A 25,499-nucleotide genomic window follows, 5' to 3' on the forward strand; every position below is an offset into this window, starting at 1 on the left:
AGAGGTTCACTTGTTAATTTTCAGAAAGTATGTAAAAGAGATGTCAAATTTAGAAAACAAATCACCCACTCTTCTTTTACAGAAAGACAAAGGTGCCAAATTTGCTGCAATGATAACCGAATTTCAGAAATGTGCAGTTTAGCAAATATTTTTAAAACAATTGGGATAGGTACACTTACTGAGCATTCATTGTGCACTATATACTTTGCATGCATTAACTCATTTAATCCTTAAAAAAAGTTTATGAGACAGATTATTATTGCTCCCATTATACAGATGGGAAAACCGAGGCACAGAGAGGTGAAGTAAGTTGTCTAAGGTCGCACAGCTGACAAATGGCAGCACTAGGGGTCTGGTCAGAAGGTTTACTCTTAACCACTACATGCCACTGCCCTATGCAGTATTAAACATACTAACTCTGTCTCCTTAAGTTAAAAGCCATATTTTAAACAATGAATGAGAGATGACTTTTAAAAAAATTTGTTTTAATAGACTATTTTTAGAGTAGTTTTAGGTTCATAGCAAAATTGAGCAGAAGGCACAGAGAACTCCCAGAGAATACCGGCTGTCTGCACATATGCACAACCTCCCCCACTATCAACATTCCTCACCACAGTGGGACATTTGTGACAAGTGATGAAGCTGTACCGACACATCATAATCACCCCAGGTCCTAGTGTACACGAGGGTTCACTCTTGGTGGTGTACGTTCTGTGGGTTCGGACAAATGCGCAATGGCACGTATCTACCATCATACTGTCGTGCAGAATAATTCACTGCCCTTAAAATCATTGGTGCTCCACCGACGATTTACAGAAAGACAAACCTTCCAAATTTGCTACAATGATAACTGAACTTCAGAAATGTGCTGTCTAGCACATTTAGATATTCAAACATTAAGATATGCAAAACAGAATATCTTAAAGATAGATGATTGGGATGTTTCATCATTCTATGAATTTTCATTGAAAGTGCTCAAAATCTGTTATTTATAATTTCTATTATTTATATGTGAGCGCTTAGCTCATATTTACACAAATAAATATCATGGAACCGGAATTTTCTAATCCGTGTAGAAATCTTCCAAACCAACAATTTAAATGGATTTTGAACTCCCTTGATAAAATACACAAATACAATACCTTCTGATTGCTTTGCAAGAATAAATGATACATCTCAGGGAGGATGGAAATTTAAAAGTGTAATTTCTAAAAAAATGGCTACTTAGTTGATGGCAGTATTGAAAAAATGAATGTCATGATTTACTCGTTATGCCAATGATGCGCATCTGTTGAACTGGCACGTCCCCCTGTCTCCTCTCTCATATCAAGGCAGTCATTAAGAACATGTAGCAAAACTAAACGGAACCTTTGACTCAAGGTATCGTAAGGTGTGACACCGAGATTTAAAAAAAAGACAACACATTTGATAAACGAGAGCAAAACGTTTTGGAACCTCCAAAGAATAAAAATAAAATGATTTTTAAAAACTCTTTTCTTTACCTTTATCTCATAATTTTAAATTTCTACTTTAAGTATTTTTATAATACCTAAGACATATTAATACATTAGTGTAGTAGTACAAGTATATAATTAAATATAGGCTGTGCGTTCATTTAAAAACCTGATATGGATACATAATCAAAAATGTTTAGAGACAATTGCATTAGAGGATCATGTGCCTGGGTGGATTTGGTTTTTTTCTTTTTTTTTTGCTGAGGAAGATTGTCCCTGAGCTAACATCTGTGCCAATGTTCCTCTATTGTGTATGTGGGTTGCCACCACAGCATGGCTGATGAGTGGTGTAGGTTGGCACCTGGGATCGGAACCTGTGAACTTGGGCCACTGAAGCGGAACATGCCAAACTTAACCACTGTGTAACAGGTCCGGCCCCTCTATTTTTTTTTTAATGGTGTTGAATATCTAGTAATATACCAAGGGCTCATAGGAATAACATCATTAAAATAGGAAATAGAATACATAAAAAATACCAAAGTGTACCACACACAGTATTACTTCTTGAAATTTCTATTTCTATCCACGTATTACATATATATCATATAAGCCACATATACACACATAGATACATAGGTATTTGTGTAAGTGTACAGGATCCTGATAGAAAATGTATTTGCTACTGTGGCTCATTGTGAAAAAAATGCTGAAAGCTCCATCCTAGAATATCAGTACAATGAGCATCAAGAATACATTGTATAGGGGGCCGGCCCAGGGGTGCAGCGGTTAAGTCTGCGTGCTCTGCTTTGGCGGCCTGGGGTTTGCTGGTTTGGATCCCAGGTGCAGATCTACACACTGCTTGCCAAGCCATGCTGTGGTAGGCATCCCATATACAAAGTAGAGGAAGATGGGCATGGATATTAGCTCAGGGCCTGTCTTCCTCAGCAAAAAGAGGAGGATTGGTGGCCCATGCTAGGGCTAATCTTCCTCAAAAGAAAAAAAAAAGAATACATTGTATTCCAAAAAGAGCATCAACTTTGGTACTGAATGAAATCAAGTCCCCTCTGCTCCTGAAACAGTGGAGCAACGCACTAAAATGAAGGTCCTCGACGGCAGGGGACTATTTTACGTTCCTCATGTGACCAGCACAGTGATACTCAGTGGCAGGCACTCAAAGCTTAGTTAAACGGACATGAGTTGATTTGATCTTGGACTGGGTGGTTTGCTTGTTTCTTTATTCACCTAATATTTACTGAGCATCTCCTTTGTGTCAGAGGCCTCACAGACCTGACTTCTTATCTCGAGAAACATATAGTCAAGCTGGAGAGACAAATATTAAACCAAAACAAAAGCAAAAAAACCCAACCATGTAATTATAAATGTGATAAGTCCTATGGAGAAAAAGCACGCTGAAAGTGTGTACAAAAGGGGCTTAACTAGTCTGAGGCACCAGGAAGGTCTCCATGAGAAGTGACATTACAGTTGAGCTCTGAAGGGTGAGTAGGTCTGTAATAGGCACAGGGTTTTGGGTGGGCAAAGGGTCAAAGCCTTCTAGGTAGAAGGAACAGTGTGTGCAAAGGCCCTGAGGTGGGAGGGAGCTTAGGATGTTTGAGGCGGAGAGAAGAGCTAAGCTGCTGAAGTAGGCGAGAATGGGAGGAAATGGGACCAGAGTAGGACAGGAACATAGCACACATGGATATGTTAAAATATTTTGCTCTTTGTCCCAAGAAAAACAGATGTCATCATGTGATCACTAACTCCTTTGAGCAGAACAGCAAGAGAGGAGTCTGGGAGACACACAGGAGGGTTTGCAGTGGTCGAGGTAAGCAAGGTGTCCTGCACAGGGTGGGTTCAGCTCAGATGGGGAGCAGCAGTTGGAGGTATGAAGTACCCCTGACATCAGGCACGAGCAAACCATAATTCCATGTTCTCAATACTCCATTGTTAACCCAGCTGACCAGTCCTGGACACCACAGATTCATGACTTCCTCAGGAGCCTGCTGAAGGAAGCTGTGCCCAGGGAGCTGCCCTCCCACCCACACCCCTTTCACGTGGATTACTTCCCTTGGCCCTCAGGTTTCTGCTGAAATTTCACCTCTTCACCAAGGCTGTCATCCCCACCCTCTCTAAAAGGGTGCCCTTTAAAAACTTGACCACCATTTCTTTCACAGCATCACCAAACCTCGTCATTAGTTTCTTTCATTTACTTTCTTTCCCCTGCCTCCCCACCCCACATTGGCATGTAAGTATCTTGAGGGCCGAGGACAAGAGCATCTTGCTCATTGCTGTGTCCCAGAGCTCGGCCCAGAGCCTGGCGGAGAACAGACCCCCAGCAAACTGAACGACCCTCAGAGAGCCCCACACCCCGGTTTAGGGAACTACACGACAAGTTAAATGCTCTGCCTGTAAGAGTCCACTCGGCCTCCACGTGGCTGTAAACATCAATGCAAACGCGGACACCAAAATCAAGAAGCTTCGAAACAGAAAGATAAAACAAAAATTCTCATGGACAGGCACCCGATCTCCCCCAGAAGGGTCTGTGGATACCGGGGGGGTCTCCAGTCCCAGGCTGAGGAACGCTGACCCTGGGGGGCTCCTGCAAGCCTTTCCATGAGAAGATCAGGTGTTTTAGCTACTCCAAGGGGCTGGTGAGCCTTCCATTGAATGAGGCGCCACCAGAATTTAGGATACTATTTTTATGTGGCCTCGGAGAATAGTGTGTACAGACCACTAAAGCAAATCTAAGCATTAATTTTAAAAAATGCACAATTGTTATTTCACACCCTCGGCAATTCTACGTAACACCCAATACTTTGTAGAGTCCCTGTTATTTTGCAAGCATGGTGCTAGGTACCAAAGGGGACTGAGAATAAAGAGGATACGGATGCTGCATTTAAGGAGGTTTTACTTCCTTTTGTTATACTTGAAATAAAGGAGAAACAAAATATATCTGGGGTAAAATTGTTCATCCACTTATGTAGTTATAGAGCAGTCTTCCTGGGCAGGAACTCTGTCAGGTGCTGGGTCCTGTGGGAAACATCGTCAGGATAAAACCCCAGGGAGAGCTTGGCGTTTTCAAACAAAGTACCTATAAAAATTTCTAAAGAAAAACGTCATTTTTGGCAAAACGATGCTAGTCGCCGGTATAGAAGATAATGTGATGCTTTCCTCCTGAATCTTCCTAGGTCCCTGGTTTTATGCTGCTGAATTCTAGTCTAAGTAACTGTAGTGGGAGTCACTGCCTCTCTGCGTGGGGGCAGCAAGGGGCATCTAGAACGAGCCACTTACAGTTCCAGAACGGGGCGGTCTGCCAGTGGTGGTTGTCGTGCGTGAAGCAGGTGAGGCCTGGAAGGCTGCACTCCTCACCCTTCCTCTGGCGTTTCTTCTCCTTTCTCTCCTTCTTCCTCCTCCGCTTCTCCTTGAAAAGCTGCAGTTTGCTGTCTACTTCCTGAGCAGCTTCCCTAGTCCAAGAGAAGGGATTTTTTTTTTTCATGATCGGAAAGCACTTTCTCAATTACAAATAGGATTGTTGCTCTGAATCTCACACAAATATTTAGACACCAGAGAAGAGATCCACGATCATAGATGACCTTTATTTTTCACAGAGGGCCTCAAAATATAATCAGCAATAACTGACAAACTCATTGAGTGACAACTTTCTTAGAATTATACTGAGCGTTAGCAGGATGGACATTTTCTGCCTTATTTACATGTAAACATTGATGGAAATAAGTGTCAACATGAATCAGCAGAGCCTGCTGGCCACACCCTTTGGGCAAATGGCTTAACGTCCTGGTGGTTCCATACCTCTCAGCCATGAAGTCAATGGTCAGTTGGTTTAGATGGCTTGGATTAGAAGGTTTCTAAAATTCTTTGAGATATCCTACAACATAGTCCTGGAAATAATTTTCTTATTGGGTTTTTCCAGAAAGGGCTCAAATTTCATGGAGGCTCAAATACTAAATCCCTTTCACGTGCAAACTTTACTATTATTTAAAAAATATGTATATTTCTTCCAACTTTCAGAATTCGACATGATCGTAGGCTGCTCTACAGAACACACAGACCTCCCCAGGGCATCCACATCTCCAGTCACTGTCCACAGAAAGCAGGGCATGCAGGAAAACCCAGTTCCTGGCCCAGACATGGGCAGAGAACACACACAGAATTACAGCATCCCGTGATGAGCCACATGGCTCCCCCTCAGGATCCCAAAAGCACCCCACGGCCCCTTGGTAGGGTGTGGGCTTGGTTTCAACTTGAGCTGATGCCCTCCCAGGTGAATCTACTTTTTCCAAGAAGCCCCACGTGGGACACAGGATTCCCTGCAGCCTCCCAGAGGCTCCCAGGGGACAATCCTTCACTCCCAGCAAGTGTGGGAGGCAGAGTTACTCACTTGAATGGGTGAAGATGGCTCTTCAACTTCTCTTGCTTTTTGACACCTTTCTCTTTATTGTAATAGCTACAGGCAAGAAGATTAAAAAATGAGTCTTCATAATCATGCATTGGATCAAACAGTTCATTTTACAAAGACAAAGCAAAAAAGAAGGAAGGCAGTTATCTTCTTATAACTCTCTGAGCTCCATGGGACTTGTTTTTTTTTTTTTTTTTTACTTCTATTTAGGTTTATGACATATTTAATTTGACCTAAATAGTTTAGGTCATTACAATACATGATAATGAATTTAATTTATTAAGCTTTCTATTGGTAAGAGAGAGAATCGAGCCCAGTGTTAACCACTGCAGTGTGTGCAAAAATGAGTTTGGGAGGGAGGCCGTGGTATGGAGACATGCTCACCTCTGCTTATTGCAGCCACATTCCTCAGGCTTTCTTCTCTTTAGGTGCCCTCTCACTTCTCTTAAATTCTTAATTTTGTCTTGCAAAGCTTCAATCTGGAAAACACGAATTTGAACAATTACATTTGAAGATCAAGATTTTCTATACTAAGTACCTCTCTTTCTTTTCACCTTTTTTCCTGTGCCCGTAATTATAGCTATTCATCTGAGATGATAATCAATTTGGCAGCAAATTGGACATTCCAACTGACGTGTCATAGATAAACAGGAACAGATGTCTCATTTATAAGTGAATCATTTTCTCACAGAGATTTCAAAAGGTCATTGAGTCAATCCCCACTCTTTTTCTCACACTATTTTGTTGTCAGTTAGGACTATCATTGGAGAAAGAGAAACACCTTGCTACTCTATTTTTCACACAATTATAAGAAGATGAAGTGTACACACAGGGTGTTCCACGAGACACAGCAGGGCTGGCGAGCCGCGTCTGCATTTGGAATATACCTTCCAACCATACAGCCATGGCTAACCTCTTTATCAATGTATGCTTTGTGGTCCTTCCAGGCTCTGGCTGATTGATAGAGTTCTCTCTCACAATGGATTGTATCATTTGGAAGAATAAAGCACCTGCAAAAAAAAAAATTAGAAATAGGTTTAGATTCTAATATTAAAAAATATTAGAAATAGCAAAGGGAACAGAATTATCCTCTAAACTCTTAATTTGGATACAAGCAATAGTTTAGAGCTGAGCCATAGACAAGGATAAGTGGGGATGTCTCCTGGTGGGGGCAAAGGATAGTGTCAGAGTGACAGCATCACCAAGATCATCTTTCTAGACAGCATTTAATACCCACATCCTCATGAACAGATCCCACCACGACACTCGGTTTTGAAAGCCTCACCAAATACTGTAGGAAAGAATGAGGTTTTTCACAGTTATCATGGAAACAGCTTGTTGGAAGAAATGCAGAGTTAGAAGTGGGTTATTCATCTCATTCATTTTGTTGCAAAGAGCCTGCAGAAGTACCCCAGTATGTTTGAAGCAAAGAAACAGCCCCAGGGATAGAGAGCAGGTGGGATAGGGGGTCAATGAATGCGGAATGAAAAATAAATCCTGGTCTAAATGCCCCAGTGTGTAACCATAACTACCGCAGGCACTGGGGGACCAGTCCCAAGGATGAGAGTCCTGGCAGAGCTCCTGCACCCCTCCCCGCCAAGGTGATGAAATGAAAGAGAGAACAAAGCCCTGCCAATAAATTCAGAAAGAAAGTACTTCTCTCCTAAAGGAGTAAGCAGATTTGGGAAGGAACTGAACAACCAAGGTAGAAAGCTTTGGGGGCATCGTCTCCCTGTCCTGGCTCCAGCACTCCCAAGGCCCTCCTTGCTCTCCAGGATCTGGACAGGTCAGGTGCTTCCGCATCTGATGGCCATTCCCAACACATGCCATCTCTCTGGAAGCTTCTCCAGAACCCACAGTCCTCGCTTGGGCTCTGTTTCATTTCTGAGGCCATGACTGTACAACCTCTCTGAGCCGCAGTAACTAGGCAGCATGGTTTCCATCTGTTTTCTAGACTCTCACAAAGGTAACTGCTTAAGGGCAGAGCTCCACGCCTGCTAAGTCAAGGCGTGACAGACTCTGGCAAATTCCCCGCTGATCAGCCTTAATGTGAACTTAAACCCAAAGCACACGTCCAAACATACGCTCATCTGGACTCCCTGTTGCTTCTTTAACGCCCAGTGGCTACGTGGGCCAGCTCCTGACACCGTATAGCCGCGCGATAGTACTTTTTGTAAAGGAACAAAATGATGATAATATGGGGGGATGACTTTGAACTCAACCCTCACGAAAACCTAAAGTTTCTTACTTGTGCGTCACCCGGACGGTGGCGGGCAGGCCCACAGCATTGCCGCCGCCTGCCAGCATCGCGGCCCCGTCGCCGGCTGCCTGGCGACCTCCAGGCCCCCTGCGGCCTTCATCATGACGCTTGGCGATGCTTCTTGGTCGCAACACTTGCAATTCTTCTTCTTCCAGGTTTATGTCATATATTTCGCCTTCAAATTCAACCGACAAGGAACGTGTCTGCCGAGTATGGACAAATCTGGGCTTATACTCTAGAAATAAAGGAAGACGGGTTAAAATGGATGTCGTTTATGGAGGCCGGGGTAGTTCAGGAGGGAAGAAAAGCATGACCTGGCTTGGCGAGCGTTTTGGGAAGGGGTGAGCAGTACGTCCTGCACTGCTGAGGGGGTAGCATGAGGCTGTGGACAGCCCACTGTGACTCACGTCAGGAGGGTGGGCTCTTGCCTGGCTTTGCCACTGCAGAGCAGGGCGCTGGATGGCACGCTTCTCTGGGCCTCAGGCCCTTCATCCAGGCAGTGAGGGCTAGGTCTGGGTGATTTCTAAGATTCTTTCCACTCACGGCAGGCTGTGGACGTCCACACTGAGTTTTCAACATGAACTGCTCAGGCAGTTTGTTTGGATAAAACTCTATTCCCAATTAGAGTATTAATAATAATAATGATTATCACTTATTGACCTTTTGCTGTATATTATTCACCTCATACTTATCTCTAATCCACCATCTTGAAAGATAGGTATTATTATAATAAATCCTTACATTAAAAAACTTATCAGATAGTCAAATCAGGCTCATGCATTTGGCATTATTAGCCTTATTTAATGGATGAGAAAATTGAAGCTTTGGATGGAACGTAGACTTTGCAAGGTTATGCAGCCAACAGCTGTGGGAGCTAGAATTATTATGTATCAGGTTCTAAAGACTAGTCTTCCCACTATATTGGGCTGCTTTTTCAAAAAGGTTAATGCTCTAGACACCTTCTATTTGCACAAATAATAGGGATTGTTCTAAGAAAAATTACATTTTGCAAAAGCTTTCATCAGCCAGCTGATTTTTAAAACCTGGCAGAGGGAGGGTCATGCCTGGGGGAGGCTGGCCTGATTTCTGGTCGCTACAGACCCCTGTCGAGGCTCACGGTGTGCTAGGTGAGAGCTTTCACGTGCAAGGGTGGCCCTCCTTAGCAGCTGCACCTCGGCTGTGGGCACACCCACGCGGCCTTCCCTCTCCATCCTGTTGGAGGAGGAACTGGAGGGCGCTGGTGACAGAATCAGAATTGTCACGCTCCATGCGGGATCCTGCTCTGATGGCAGTTTCCACGTGAGGGAGGGCCTCTGCGCCAGTTGGCAGGTCTTTGAGAGTGCTCACGAGCTCCATCACTGCGGAAAAGTGGAGAACCAACTCCCTCTCTCACACACATATGATTCCATGCAGCTTGAAAAAGTGGCCCCAGATTTCTCCCGTTTGCCTCAAGATTGAAAAATCAAGGTGCTTTACGGTCAGCGCTTGGGGAGCGACATCTAACTTCCCAGGAGAGAAGAGGTTGTCTCGACCTCTAAGCTGAACATTGGGAACCGATTTCCGTCAAGGGAGGGTGTCAGAGTCCCTGTCCCCTGTTGGTTTTCCGGTTGATATCTGTGTGAATTCTTGAACCTGCCATTTTCTCTCAGGGAGGAAAGAAAACCTCCCAAATCAAAGGTTCTCAGCCTTTGGGTTATGAATTCCTCTAAGAATCTGTTGAAAGTTACGGACATCCAGAAAAATGTGCATATACACATAGAACATACTTAAAATTTTAGACAAAAGACTAGAGGGCTCATGACCCTACAGTTCATCTGTGGAGTCCATAATAAAAAAGCCTGTTCTATGGGCTTCCGTTGTTCTAGTGAATGACTTGATTTCCTAATTTTGGAATTGAATTTAACGTTTCTCTCTCATTTCCAAACCAGCATAGAAAGGACTTTGCACAGAAATGAGTCACTTTTCACATTAGGCCACTAGATGGCACTAGACTCTCATTCTTTTGTGGAAAAAGCAGGCCCGTGGGTTTTCGTGTCTTTGTAATCATAGGACCCTCACAGCTGCCTGATGGAGTTTTTATAAAGAAAATGCTGGGCTTTTCTCACTGGATTCTACTAGTTTGACCCTGCCAGTCAAGAAGAATTTAAAAAAATATATTATCCTAAAACAAAATGCCATTTAAAAAGGTATTATGCTTTTCCTATTAATTAAATGCACAAGCACTGGAACCTTGGGTTTTTTAATCTTTCTTTTTCTTTTTTTTTAAAGCAAGTTAAGGCAGACAAATCAGAACATTAGCATTAAGGCAAAATAAAACTGACCTAAACTCTACCTTTTGCCCTCACTGTACCCTTTACCCCCTTATGTGTGTGTATAGGTTTCGTGTCTGGTGCTTTTGCAAATTATCTTTATTCCACGCTTACGTGGAAATGTTCACAAAGCAAAATTGCAAACTAGTGTTCATATTTTAAACAGAACAATTATTTGCTTTTCACCCTAAAACCCTGCCTTGATGACATGGAAAATATATAAGGAGAAACCCTCTCGTCTCTCTAACGTCCATTCCCAAAGGCCCCGGGCTGCCACTGAGATTGTCACAGTGCAGGGCTTACTCGGGGTCCCCTGGTTTCTCAGGAACTGGCGCTGACTCTTGCGCTGGCCTCTGCTCGCACGATAACCGGGCTCTCCGCAGTGGCACTCTCTGTCCTTGTCGTGGAAGCCGCGCGAGTAGAGGTGCCGCGTGCTCTGCCGCACGGCCAGCAGGTCGCCGGAGCCTTTACACTTGTGAATGCGAAGCTTGCCGGCCGTGTCCTCGATGCACTGCCACTTCTGCAAAAGCCAACAGGAAAGCAGCTGACCACCCCAATCCAGGTGTTTTTCATTAAGGACCGAGGCTCTAGTTTCTAGAAGCACCCGCAACACCGTTAAAGAGAGCGACCGAAGAAAGGCAAGCTTTTAAGTGACCCCGCCATAAGCTGACGCCTGGTTCTCTTGGTTATTTCTTTCACTGTGGGGAAATACAGATGACAACGAAATCATTGGAAATCAGAACTACCTCAATGACACGAGACCCAAAAATTGATACATAAATCCTCAGCATCCAGACTAAACAGAGTCTTGAGCGAAACATGTAAAAGCCCTTAATTCACCCAGCCACGGAGCCCAGCTGTCAGGGCTGTTTTCACCAGACCCCCTCTCGCTCTGGAAAAACAAACTTGGCTGCTTTGTTCTCTGCCCCTGAATTTCTAATGAGAGCCAGGGAGGAGTGGCACACGAGGAAGGAAAAGATGAGTTGAATCTGAGTCCTTCACGGAGCACGGCAGCTTTCACAGCCCCCAGACATTAGCAGATGAGTTTGGTTTTTTTCTCTGTGCCCTTCCCTATCCTTCCACCAATACCACACACCCAGCAGAGCAAGCTGCTCCCAAGGGACATCGTCCACCTTCCCAAGAGACACTCATGGGGAGCTGGCATTGGGTTTTCCTGCTTCAGCCTTCCTCCAAGCCTGCTGCAGATACTGTGGGCTCAATTCTAGTCAATAGGACACAGCATTGGGTCTGGGTGCTCCGCCATGCTCCTTGAGCATCAATCTGGCTTAAATAATAGCGCTTCCCCTGGGGCTCATTTCAGGCGGTCCTCCATATCCTACTTAAAAACCTGATAACCTTCCTTTTACTTTTTATTTTCCCCTTGCTCCCTCCCTAAAACATCAATTTGGGAAGCAGGAAGAATATTGACCTTAATTTTAATTTGGCCACGGTTCTTACAACATGTTATAACATAGTGTTGTCAAACTTTGTCTTTTTCCTTCCATATATGAGTATCTCCTGTGCACAATTGTTCATTGACACTTTTCTTTGAATGGACAGATTTTTAAACTGTGGCTAGAACAATAAAACTTGAAAAATTATGTTTGTTGTGCCAGTTATATATTTCCAAATATATATTAAAATAAATAAAAAGTTATTAAAGAAAAGATGTTCTTTCGCATCTTTTTAAGCATCACATTATGCATCACATCAAATTACCTCACCATACCCCCTTGTTGTACCTATACCATACTTTGGGTTATATCTTGATTTCAAAGCAAAGTTTGGTCAAGGATCCCAGATCGCTTGATCATCAGACAAATGACACTCGTGTACAAAATGATGTGCCACCATTCACCAAGGACCAAAATGCAGAGTCATGGTTTGTTTTCTCTTAATGGAGTCACATGCCTTCCACACGTGCTGAAATCATCAGAGCTGCCTTTGTTTCTAGCACAGACTTTCCAAACCCCAGATCTAGAGGGCTTGTTCTATGATTTCGCCGTAGGCTCCATATGCTCTTGGTGCCTCTGAATTTGGTTATTTCAAGTCCCATCAGGTTACAACCTTCTTTTGTGGCTTGGCCAGAATATCTTGAATGTTCAGCATCTCCATCCCGAGAGGCAGGCTCAAGAGACAAGGCAACTAAATACCTAATTACAAAACCATGAAAAGGCAACCCAAACAAGAGTGGTCTAAGGACTAACTAAGTTAGAGATGATTTAACTAAAAAACCTGGTGAAGTCAAGTTGTCTAGGTACATGGGAGTTGTGTCAGATCAGTGGTGCTCACACTGGGTTGGACAGTGGGATTTTCAAAAGCTTGCTGGGTGATTCTAATGTGCAAGTGGGGTTAAGAACAAGTGCTTTAGATTCGTAACTGGTTACCGGAACTCTTTACAGCTGGATTCCATGAGGAAGGGGAGAAAAGGGATATATTTAGGTCTAAGCAGCTCAGATGGATGAATCTTGGAGACGGATGCACGTTTTTGGGTGCGGGTGTGAAAAGGAAACTGTGTCTAGAAATGTTCTGATGTAACCAGGTGAGAAAATGACTCCAGTTGAACAGATAAACACTACCAGCTTGCGTATACTGGCAGGACTATGTGCTCTATTTGAGAATAACCGGTTCTCTTCACTCTCTCTCTGCAGTTAGCTGATAAGTGACAGAACTTAATCTTCATGAACTCTTAGCAGAAAACTGCATGTAGCCTGTTCCATGGTTCTGCCTTTCAACGTGGAGACCAGTGATTTTCAAGCCTGGGTTGAAACTCCCAGACATGTCCAATTAGCTTGAAGAAGTGCCATGAAATTCTCAAAAAGCTTCTCAGAAACTGATATACAATCCCATTAAGAAATAATTATATGCCATATAGAACTCTTGCTGGTGAAAAGTATTACCAAAATAAATGATAACCTTTCGTAACTCCAAAAAGTTTGGAATCAGTGGTGCCTGAGTATCTGTCTATATCTGTATCTGTTTTAAATCTAAATGGTTTGAGACATCTCTCCACCTGAGTAATCTCTACCTCAAGTACTCAAAGACTAAGAGTTGACTACTTAATGCCTATAGTAGCAGAAGAAGTGGCCAGTGGATTCCTAATTCACAGCCAAGCAGAAGCTTAAGAAGTGCTCTATTTTCTATCAGACAGAAAAATGTGGCTAACTTTATTCTTGAAAAATAATAGTCTCATGTCTTTTGGAGTTCCATTTTACATCAATTTTAGTGCAAACAGTAATTTTTAAAACACACAACTAGAGTGAAAACTTTCCTTAGTTTTATAACAATAATGCATTAAAAAAATTCTAATTTTTTTTGGCCTGAAAGAGTTGAGGGTACAAGTGGATTCCCATAGAACACAAAGTGTAGGTAGAATTTTTTGTGACTGGTCTATTTGGGATCCAACCTGCATTTTCCCATTAGCCAAATTCCTTGCTGACGTACTATGGGAGAGAGATGAAGGGAAAAGCTGTTTCCTTCCTGAAGAGTTGAATTTAACCAAGCCTGAAGTCTGGCATTCTCCTTGTCACTGATGAGGTATCATACCAAATCAACCAACTATGCACACCTATGTGCATGGACATCTACACACATGCACACACACACACCTACATACACCACATAGGTACATATACCTACGTTCTTGTAAAAACAAGAGCCACCGACAAAAATGCCAATTATTTTCCATACCAAGGACCCTTTGAACAAGTCATAGACCCTATTAGATAGAGTAATTAGCTAGAGGCTTTGAAAAGCTTCTTAGAATTTTAATGAAATGCAATTACCACACATTTGCGCAGCCATTTTAGTGTTCGATATCATGACAATTTTTATGGCTGAGCAATAAAACCTTGAAATAGTTGCAACTAAAATGGTCATCTTACTTAGAGAGTTTAAAGAGGGAGGTGAAGAAAGAGAATCTTTTTTTTTTTGAGGAAGATTAGCCCTAAGCTAACATCTCCTGCAAATCCTCCTCTTTTTTGCTGAGGAAGACTGGCCCTGAACTAGCATCCATGCCCATCTTCCTCTACTTTATATGTGGGATGCCTGCCACAGCATGGCTTGACAAGCACTGCATAGGTCTGTACCCAGGATCCGAATTGGTGAACCCCAGGCCGCCCAAGCAGAACATGCAAACTTAACCGCTGCGGCACCGGGCCCACCCGGGAAAAAGAGTTTTTAAAGAATTACTCTGAAACTCATGCCGCAAGCCATTTAAATGGTCACAATAATGAGAAGGGATGATTTTGCACTGCAGGAGTTTCAGGAATCATGTGAAAGAATGAATTCAGGTGAGGTAACTGCTAATGGGGCGTGGAGTCAGCCTCAGAAATGAGCTTTATTAAAAAGCGCCCTTGCAGAAATACGTGTCATACTGTCTCACTTTTATCTACTCTCTTGACGTTTATCAGTAAGTCAGTTAATTGCCAAATGCTATCATCTCCGTCTTCTCTGACCACTCACCCCTTGTTAAATTCCTTTCCTGCTTTGTGGGACAACATCATCTCAGTTCTCCTCCTGCCTCTCTGACTTATTAGTCTGTCCCAATAATTCGGCACGCATTCATTCCACAAATCTTTCTGCACACCTACTACGAGCGAGGTGCTAGAGAAAATTATTTAAATAATTTCTTAAGTTATTATTATTTCATTTTAACCCTTCCAACTACACTGAAACTTGAAATTAAGGGCAAAGACCACGTCTCATTCTTCTGAGTCATTCCCTGAAGTCGGCACAGCATCGAATCACTGTTTAGTAATCACGTCTTAGTGTTTTTGAGTGATTGTATATACCTGGATGTAAACAACGCCTGATGAAGAAAAGAAGGTTGGTTCTCTGGGCACAAGGATTCATGTGTGCAGCTGGTTTGGTGGGATCAAACCTAACGAGAAATATGTCAAGTGCCTTTCAAACAATTCCATTCAGCACCATCTTTACCACCACCATCATCATCATCTATTGAACTCTTACTTGATGCCAGGGACTGATCTAGAGCACTTTATATAAATGTATCCATTTAATCTTCACAACAATCTAATGTGCTACCATAATATTTATTAGAGTAGCATTTTGTAGTAGTGAATTATCATCTATATTCTGCCTGGGAATGGCATTTTATACCCGTATTGATGTGGCTTAGTGGAAAAAGTCTGGAATTTCAAGCTAAAAAAGCCTAGATTTGAATATCAGCTTTATCACATTGCTATGTGGCCTTGAGCAAGTCAGCTACGCAATTTAAGCTTTTGCAGGGTCACGAGCATTAGAGATAACATATAGGAAGAACTTGGCATATGGTAGGTCCTCAACAAAGGCAGCTGCTATTATCATTATTATTATTCTCCAAACACACACACACACACACACACACACACACACACACAGTTTATTCCTTAAAGAACCTGATCTAATGCAAACTTGATGAGAGGTAGCCATTTTTAATGGAGATAAGTATTGGGTTAGGGATCTGAAGACCTCAATTTTAATTTTCTTTCGCTGCAAACTCTATGGCCTTGAGCAAACTGCAGAATCTCTTTGTTCTTTCAGATTCCACATCTGGTAAAATAATACTTGCGCCTCCTGGCCTCAAAGATATGTCATGAGAATAAATTGTTGAGTGTTTTTGGAGTTCTGCGGAAAAGATGCACTATATGAACCCAGAGCAGTACTACTATAATTGACCTTTAAACATGGCTATGCAATCCTTGGGCAAGTTAATGTTTCCTGGCTGTAAATGGTATATAATATAGTAATTATTATTTAGTGGGGAGACTGTGGCTTTGAAATATACAGATCTCGATCTGAATTCAGACTTGTCACCCTTCTAGCTGTGTGACTTTGGTCAAGTTACTTTCCCATCTGAGCTTCAGTCTCTTCATATTTAAAATGGGCATAATATCTGTTTTATAGAATAGTTTTCAGGTGTGAAATGTTCCATGTAAAATGCCTAGCACAATGCTAGGTGATGATAGAATGATGTTTACTTCCCTTTCCTGAAATAACCACTAGATAACCATGACAGTTTCTATATTTTGAATTGCATCTATTCCTCAGATTGGTTAAGAACGTTCTATATTCTTTCTTTCTTTTTTTTTTCCCTGAGGAAGATTCGTCCTGAGCTAACATCTATTGCCAGTCTCACTCTATTTTGTATGTGAGCTGCCAGCACAGCATGGCCACTGCCAGACTAGTGGTGTAGGTGCATGTCTGGATATCGAGCCCAGGCCACCAAAGTGGAGTGCACCGAACTTAACCACTAGGCCACCAGGGCTGGCCCAAGAATGTTCTATATTCTTATTTATACTGACTTATGCCCATGTTCATGAGTGAGAAACTAAAAATTTGGCTACAACTTTTTCCAAGGTTGCAATGAAAAGCTTAATTTTACACACACACACACACGCACACAGATTAATTAGTTCTCCATCATTACCCATCTTATCACGTGGTTTCGGTCATAATGCAGATCAAATCATGTTCTCTGAAATGTAACAACAATACAGAAATTTCCTGATAACCTGATTATTCTTTATGCTGGTACCAACATCATGAAAAGCAGTGACCTGCAGGTGGATGTGTGTCTAGAATTTTCATCTCAACACCGGGGAATATAAAAAGACCACATCAATATCCTTGTTCAAACTGGTACTTAGCTCAAGTTGTTGTCAAATTTTCTCACAAATATGAAATAGAGTTACTGCCGAGGAGGCTTATCGCCTGTTTTCTTTGGGATGGGGTCAGATGGGATGGGGAGGGAAAGAGGGAAGGAAAGAGAAGCCGAAGAGAGAGAAAGCGTTTCCTCCTTTGGATTTCAACCCGGATAATCATTTGTAAAAATCAGTGTTGGGATGTTGGAAGAAGTATGGTTCTTGTAGTTCAGGAAAAATAAAATTGGTGAACTGACCTTGGCTGATAACCGATAGCCGGCATTTGTTGGGTGCCTGCTGCGTGCCAGGTACTGTTCTGGATGCTTAACATATTTAACTCATGTAATCTGTACCGCAACCCTCTGAGGCAGCTACTATTATTACACCCATTTTACAGATGAAGAAACTGAGGCAGAGTTAGGTTAAGGAACTTACCCATGGCCACATACCAAGAAAGCGGAGGACCCAGGATTCAATCCCGATTGATCAGGACACCAATAAAAAAGGAGAATGGTTTGGGGCAGAGTGTGAGGCTTCAGGTGGGCCTCAGTTGAGGGGACAGTACTAAGGAAGGCAGAGGCAACAACTTCCTGCAGATGAGAATACTGCGTTTAAGAGACAGGGAGGAGGGGAACCTGACCAGGGCGGGCTGTATTGGGGAGCAGTGGGAAATAAGATAGTCTACATTCAATAGGATGGGGCCACACCATGTAGTTTATGAATAAAGTGTCTGTCCTCATGTTTGTCTGTTTCTGACTTGTTTGGAACATCATTAAATATGGTTTCACGGTTAACCCTGCGGTTTGTATTTTGAAAATTGCACAGCAGCCAAAACATCTAAGTAAATGCACAACTGTTCAGACACGTCTTTGAGTGCAGGTTGAAGAGGGGAGGAGGCAAGGTTTAGAGGCTGAGCTGTCCACATTGGGGCCCCGTGCAGACGAGAGTTCAGCCAGAGGATGGCACCGAGGGCTCAGTCTTTCTGGCCGTACCCTCCAGAATCAGGAGAGCCAAGGGGAAATGTCTCTGAGCCACGCTGCGATTTTAACCGCGACTCAGTGAGTTTCTGGAAAGAGGCCGTCAATTTCTGGCAAACGAACACTTCTAGCCAGATCTTGCTGGTAAATGTCTTTTTATTCCTGCTCTGCAGCTGGTCAGAAAGGGTCAGGGGGATAATTTTTGGATGAGAACACAGATCCTGCAGCAAAACCAGTTTACACCCAACAAGCTACATTCTAATTTCCTTTGCTTGATGCTGGGGTCCTTTCAGAATTTTAAACAAATCTTTGATTTTTACATTGTTACAACAGTAGAAAGGCAAATTAATTGCAAAGACGCTGGCATTTAACAACTCAACAAAAGGACATGACATTTGTTCTATAAAAAACAAGCTGCATTTTCCTCTTAAATGGCAGAGCATATATAAGATATCCTTCAATGCCCAGAGAATTTTATTTTAAATTATTTTTCTAGTTTCATTGAGAAATATTTCACAGGAATTTTCTCTTTTATGTAACTCCTATTTAAGTAGTCAATATCTATACCTAGACAAAGAAGGGAAAAAAACTAATAAGGCTGACCCGACATGAATAGTTCGCAATCCTGGCTGCTCACAGGAATCACCCAGGAGCTTGGAAAAAACCACTGACGCCTGGGTCCCATCCCCAGAGATTCTGACTTAATTTTTTCTGAGCGGGACTTGAACATCAGCATTTCTAAAGCTACCTTGTGATTTAATGTGTAGTCATGGTTGAGGACCACTGCCCTCCATGCTGTGAGTGGGTCCTAAACCCATGGCTTCAGCCAGGAAAACGCCATTTATAATTTCAAAGGGAAAATCGACTGTCTTACATTTTTCCAGAGGCAGCATATTCTGGGGAAGAAAAGATTGAACATGAAGTGAAGAGAAGCAGGTTCTGACTGTGGGTTTGTAGCTTAAGTTTTCCGGATCTAAATTTCCTTATTAGGAAAATGATAGCATTCAATTAGAAGATTTGTAAAACTCTCTCCAACTTTGACATTCTCCGATTCTAGGTCTATGGTTCTTAACCCTGTTAAAAAATACGGATGCCCTGGCCCCACCTCCAGATATTTAAATCTGATCGGTCTGGGGTAAGGCTGTGCATCAGTAGTTTCAAAAGCTCGCCAGGGGATTCTAAGGTGGAGCCAGAATTGAAGATCACTCTTATGTTGTCTGTTGAACCAAAGTCTTTTCAGACAGAAGTTGAGATTTGCACATGAGTGTGCACAAGTGCTTGTGTGTGTGTGCGTAGTGTGCCTGTACATAAATGTGCTTGGGTGTAATGCCAGCTGAGAGAGTGGTGGGAATTTACACTCAGCCTTCTATTAATTCAGGAACATAGAAGTGATGCAAACACATATGTCCATGCTGTCTTAATTAGTCCCTGCTGGTTGTTCTGTTCACACAGTGGAGGAGGGAGGCCAAATGTCTGGGATTCCAGCCCATTTTAATTCTCTGTTGGCTTCCTAGGAATGAAAACAACAGGTAATAACAACACCACCCAACCCTTGCACACTGCTTTATGGGTCGTCTAGCACTTTATATATATGATATCAGTTTATCCTCACAAAACTGAGACTAATTTTCTCCATTTTAGAGACAGAAAAACCTGAGATTCAGGAGAAATGGTTTTGTCCAAGAACACACAACTAAAAATTAGTGGATGCCAATATTCTAACCCAAACCTTTTGATTTCAAATCCCTCTTTCCTTTATTTACTCTACTCCACGCATCCACATTGACCCTACAGCACAAACCCTGGGTGACCAGGCACGGGCGTGTGGTGGGAGGGGAGCACACACTACCTCTCTGGGGACTAGAAGCGAAGAGAATGAGGCGAATACTACTGATTTTTTCTTTACATCCCATGGAAGGTCAAATCAAAGAGCAGATGTGTTGCCTTTGCACGAAGGCAGTTAACCTTGGTTAGAGGAAGAGATGCTGGGCGCAGACCAGGTGTGAAATCAAGGTCAAGAGAAGAGATTCCGAGCAAGTTACTTAGCTGTTGCCTTGATCCTGAACAATACAACCTCCTTATTCCAGACTTTTTTCCTTCTTTTTTAAGTCAGTGATACCATAACTAAAAAGATAATCTTCAAAGTAGCCAGATAGAAAGAGCAAAAGGCCAAAATATAAAGATTCTATAGAATACAACTAAGCTATCAGGTTTGACCTACAGGCTTGGTAACCACCTTGAAGAGTCAACATGTTCTCAAAGTTCTCAGGTCTTAAACTATGGTTTGAGCACCAACTCCAAAAAAATCAACCATCAAGGGCATAGTGTGGTTCTTTGTTGCATTCATTCAGGCACTTCTAAAAGAGATTGTTGCTGACGTTTTCATCTATCTATGCGATAGATTCTAAATTCAGACTGATTTGCAAAGAAACAAAGCAGTGGAGGAAAATTCCAGGGAGCCAGATATTATAGCATTTCATGGGGGCAAAACAAGTTTACAAAAAAACGAAGAAGCAAAGTGAAGTTTTTAACGTCGTTAGCATTCAGCACATGAGTGAAGAGCTTGTGCCAAAGTACCATAATAGAGTTTAATCTAATTTGCCCTTTAGGATATATATTAAAATTTCAGTGCAAGCCATATGGAGAGGTTTGCAAAACTGTACACTGAAAGGTAGGCAGTGTACCTTATTCTCAAATGATTATAATGCTCGCCACTTAGAGGGCTAAAATGGTAACAAGATCACCAATTTGCATAAGATATATTTAACACTGAACATTTCCAACTCCTGAATAGAACTAAATTAGTCTATTGAGGCTGGCTCATAAAAATCATTCTAGAACTACAAAACAATTCTGAGGTTTTAGTCATAATAATACTTAGAGCTTCCATAAGAAGGATTTGAAAACTTCAAATTAAAATATAATGAATAGGTCTAAGCTTCTTCACTAAACACTTGAAAATTAAGACTTACTAGAATGCCATGAAGGCCTGGTTTTATCCCTTCCTTCAACAACTCTCTCTCCCCACATTTTTCGATTTCAAAGGAATCCCTGTGTACAAAAAGGCAAGAGGAAATACAGAGAGTTTGAGGATCAAGTTGTTTATTATGAATGTCTATTCAGTAAGCTAGATGCCATTTAATAAGCGTGAAATAAATGAGGCCATTTTAATAATAACTGGGCTATCCATTTCACGTGTCTGATATTTTGAACCAGTGTTGGCTATTGTGTGGACATCTAGAGGTCAGATAAGTTTAGAAAAATATTTATAAAAGATTTGAACTTCTTTTCGCCTAGTTAATGTAACTTACCTTGGAAGGTAGTCAGTGGCCTGAGTTTTTGAGTCAGACAACTCATTTGGATCCCAGCTCTGCCACTCACCAGCTGCCCATTTGTAAAATGAGGATGACAATGCCCATCTCACTCGATGTATGTGGGGATTAAATTGAGCCAATGCATATAAAACTGCATGTACAGTGCCTTACATAAGAGAAATGCTGGATAAATATTGTTTTTCACTTTTCTTCAATTTTATTCTAAGTTGTAATGATTTAGGCAGAAATTCAGTTCCTCTGTCATCATGACAGAGCATTTCTTTTAGCTGGTATAGATTTCAGTCAAGGGTGTTTAAAATAGTTTGCATTCATGCGTTCTCACTTTCTTTAAAAACAGGTCTGTATTAATTCATCACATGGTATTTCTTTAGTTCTTATTCATAATAGTTGGTCTTCTGGGTAACCTTGAATTCTATAGGAATATTTCTATTAATGAAAAGGATTCATTCTAACAAAATATTTGATGTCAGGAATTTTGTGAGCAGAGGCAGAAACAGTAAACAAACAGAAGACAGTTTCCCTTTTCATTCCCCAAACTCGGTCATGGATTCTGTCCTCCTCTCTGGGTTAGATGACATCTGACTTTAGCCAGGATGGGAAGACCCCGTCATGTCTCTTGGGGCAGTTCACTCCTCCGAGGCATAGCATCTACCCATGATCTTGATGACCAGGTATGAGGAGCCCCAGGGATGGTGCCTTCCCCTCTGAAAGAACCAGCCCTGAGCCTTCCAACCTGGTTACTCATTTCCTGTGTCTGATATCTTGAACTTGTATTGGCTAATTGGGTGGACATCTAGAACTCTCTCTGACAGCACCATTTCTTTTAACTGGAGGGAGCCAAAACAGTGATGAGGAGGCCAAGTTGGACCAGTCAGACAATTCTCAGGCAGGGGAGTGGTCTCACAGTGAGCACTCCGTGACCACCATGAAAAGCTTGCTTATACCCAAATATACATTATTTTTTATGTTGAAAATTAGAAACAGAGAAACATGCTAGTGGGGGTGAAGGAAAGCTGTGTCACTCACCTGCCCAGGTTGTTCACAGGCTGTCTGGTACCTGGCCTGCTGGCACAGTTCTTTGACCCTCTCATATTTGGGCAGGTGATTTGATTGCTGGATATTCTTACTGGAGTCTTCCTTCTTACGGAGAAATTTCCTTTGACAGTAAGGGAAAAATTTCTTACGTGAGAGGTAATCTGAACTACATTCCCTGCAACCTGCCTGTTCTCTTTTCCTTCCCTGTCACACGACCCCCACATTCTTCAAACAGCAAGAAATAGATGTGAGGGCTCTGTCCACGGGAGCTCAACATTTGATGAGTCCTTTGTGAAAATTACAAGCGGGGTACCACAAAGATGAGAGGTCAGGATAGGAAGAATCATTTCCCCCAAAAGCATTAATTTCAAAACTTCGGGCATAAATGTTTAGCTTTGCAGGCTCAAAGGTCTTTTAGTGAGAAAGCAATTATATAAATGCTTTTCTGTCTTGCAATGTGCGTATGGAGAAAAACAAAGACAATAAACATTGTGACTCAAAACGGAAAACCCAGAAGTGATGACGGAAATAAGTCTCATATATTTATATATTTAAAACTAGGAAAGGCACATAAAAAAAGTAGAAAGATGCCAGGCAGGACTTGGGAAGCAGGGTTGAAAGTCAACTGACTGGTCCGATTAGGCCAAGGCTGAGAAATGCAACAGCAAACCCACAGCCGTGTAAGGGCTTTGGTCCCACCTTATGAGAATTTATTCTTCACAATTCTGATGCAACAATCGCTACTCTGCCGGCCAGGGAAGAGTGAGTAGCCAACCATTCGATCTTGTGACTAGGCTTACGAAATCTGCATGCTTAGTAAACCAAAATAAGGGGGGAAAATGCTCAGCAGGGAGAGCTGCCCACTAGGACTGGTTCCCAGAAGCACCCCAGGAACCAATAATTACCCTCTTTCCACGAGGAATGTATCACGCCAAATTTTGGCCTTCTTGTTTGTTCGAAACCTGAAAGCAAAATAATAATATTTACTGTTGGCATCTGGACGTTTTTCCAAACGGATCTGTGCTAACAGTTTATTTAAAGAAACACCTCTCACTTCCCACAGACCACGGCTGCCTCTCCATCAATACGCTATTCACAAGCAGCCGAGAAATTCTCAGCCCATGTTGATCCTCATGGGCACAGCTTATTTTGCCTCCACTTCTTTTGGTGGCTGGCTGGCTCTGGAAGCCAGTGTGCTCGGGGCGGGCTGAGGGAAAGAAAATGGACGCACCTGTTACCTGGCCTTTCTGGGTCCAGAAGTTTGAGGACAGACTTGCCGTCCACATCGGGAGGTGTGTCAAGCCCAGCGATATCCAGGATGGTAGGGGCCAGGTCGATGTTTAGAACGATCTGTGGGACTCTGCAAAGGGATAGATGGTTACATCCCAGACCTCACACCAATGGAGGGCGGCACGTAGGGCCGAGTTCTCTGCACTATGACTCATTGGGCTTCAATCTTTCTCCCCACTTCATCTCATCTCCTGAGGATGGGGAGTTGCTTTTGGCCAGGGCGGCTGAGTGGTCAGCAGCAGTATCTCAGAGCAAGATGAACTCTCACAAGGGTTGGGCTGGAGAGAGGCCTGTGCCCCTGAGCTCTGGTCACGCTGTCAGACAAGTTGTGGTCCGATACATGGTTTTTGTAGAATAGATACTTTTGTCTAAAACCTGATAGTTCATAACTCCTCTGTTAAACTAGGGCTTTAAAATCAACCTTCTCAAAGGCACATGGGTGAGATTCAGAATGTCTGGGTTCTGGGCCCCAACGCTGCTACTTCCAGAATTGGGGACTCTTGAGAGAGGCACTTACACTGTCTGTCGAGCTTCTTCACTCTTAACTCAGGGGTCCAGTTAGATGCTCTTTACGGGCCATTCCAGCTTTTGAATTCTACTTGCACTCTTTTCTTTCACTCTTTCCATGACTGTTTCATGTACACAATCTCATTTTATACAAAACATTCTGTTGTGATTGGCAGGGCATATGAAACCCATTTTATGATGGGAAAATAGAGATGCAAAGGGATGCAGTGACTTGCCTAAGGTGACAGAAATAGAACTCCAGTCCTTTAGGCTTCTTTTCTTTCAAAAGAAAATCATGCTTTTCAAATTCACTTTTCTTTAAAAAAATTTTTTTTAGTAATAATTAAAGGAAAAAAACAATGAAGAGAATGGCACTGGTTGTTTCTTAAAAAAGACAATGTATCTCTGATTCAAAGAAGGTGAGGACGTGGCCCCGAAGATCACATTCTGTGTCTGTGTACACAGGCTCATGTGACATGAATTTTGGTCAATGTGAGAGAATTAATCATTGATACAGTTATTTTTCCTTTCTCTTTAAATGGTATACTTTAGTTCATTCAACATGTGGTGAGGGGGGAGGCCAAGGTTTTCATCTTCTAAATTACCAACCTACATACATCCTTTTTTGTTTTGGATGAAAGGAAACCAGACACTGAGATTGGTAATCGAATTATCTCAGACATACATGAGCCACAACAGCTGAGTGTTGCAAACAGAGGAATACGTACATCGATCCTGGTTCCACACTTGGACCACGAATAAAGAAAGGCACACGGATGTCAAAGTCATATGGCATGGATTTCCCCTTGACCAGTCCGAACTGCCCAATATGGTAACCGTGGTCGGCCGTATAAATGATGTAAGTGTTTTCCAGCTCCCTCGTTTCCACGAGCATATTATACAGCTGAAACGGCACAGAGACAAGTCAGAAGCAATCGTGATGGCATACGATGATGAATGTAGCTGTAATTTCCCCCAAATCTTTTTTCCGTTATTCTTAAAAGGCAAGAGTTTCTTTAAAAAGACCAACAAACATGAACACTATCTACAGTTTCAAATTGCTTACAATCCTGGAGGGAAAAAGCCTAATGATACAGTTGTAATGTAACTTTCCTGAATCTGGCACATTCTACTTAAAGATCTTGTTTGCCTATTTGGAAAAAAAAAAAAAGCCCCATAAAACAAACTCCACCACCAAACTTTCAGGTTTTACTTTGAAAAATCCATTCTTAAAGCAAATTTTAACATCATCACTCTTACATCTAGTTATCAAG

General features: G+C 42.3%; 1 protein-coding gene across 18 annotated transcripts in view; it reads right to left on the minus strand.

Annotated features, from left to right (window-relative positions):
* The window catches only part of SULF1 (sulfatase 1), a 176,255-nt gene that overhangs the window by 20,356 nt on the left and 130,400 nt on the right, over positions 1-25,499 (minus strand). For all 18 annotated transcript variants that reach the window (XM_070481121.1, XM_070481107.1, XM_070481122.1 and 15 more), the window contains 10 exons: positions 24,954-25,129; positions 23,660-23,788; positions 23,334-23,390; positions 22,420-22,549; positions 10,741-10,957; positions 8,117-8,363; positions 6,782-6,878; positions 6,253-6,347; positions 5,851-5,916; positions 4,743-4,915 (listed from right to left, as the gene is read on the minus strand). In XM_070481121.1, coding sequence (XP_070337222.1) covers positions 4,743-4,915; positions 5,851-5,916; positions 6,253-6,347; positions 6,782-6,878; positions 8,117-8,363; positions 10,741-10,957; positions 22,420-22,549; positions 23,334-23,390; positions 23,660-23,788; positions 24,954-25,129 — 1,387 coding nt within the window. The remainder of the gene's footprint in view (positions 1-4,742; positions 4,916-5,850; positions 5,917-6,252; positions 6,348-6,781; positions 6,879-8,116; positions 8,364-10,740; positions 10,958-22,419; positions 22,550-23,333; positions 23,391-23,659; positions 23,789-24,953; positions 25,130-25,499) is intronic.

The sequence above is a fragment of the Equus asinus genome, chromosome 12 (assembly GCF_041296235.1).
Source record: "Equus asinus isolate D_3611 breed Donkey chromosome 12, EquAss-T2T_v2, whole genome shotgun sequence".
NCBI lineage: Eukaryota > Metazoa > Chordata > Mammalia > Perissodactyla > Equidae > Equus > Equus asinus.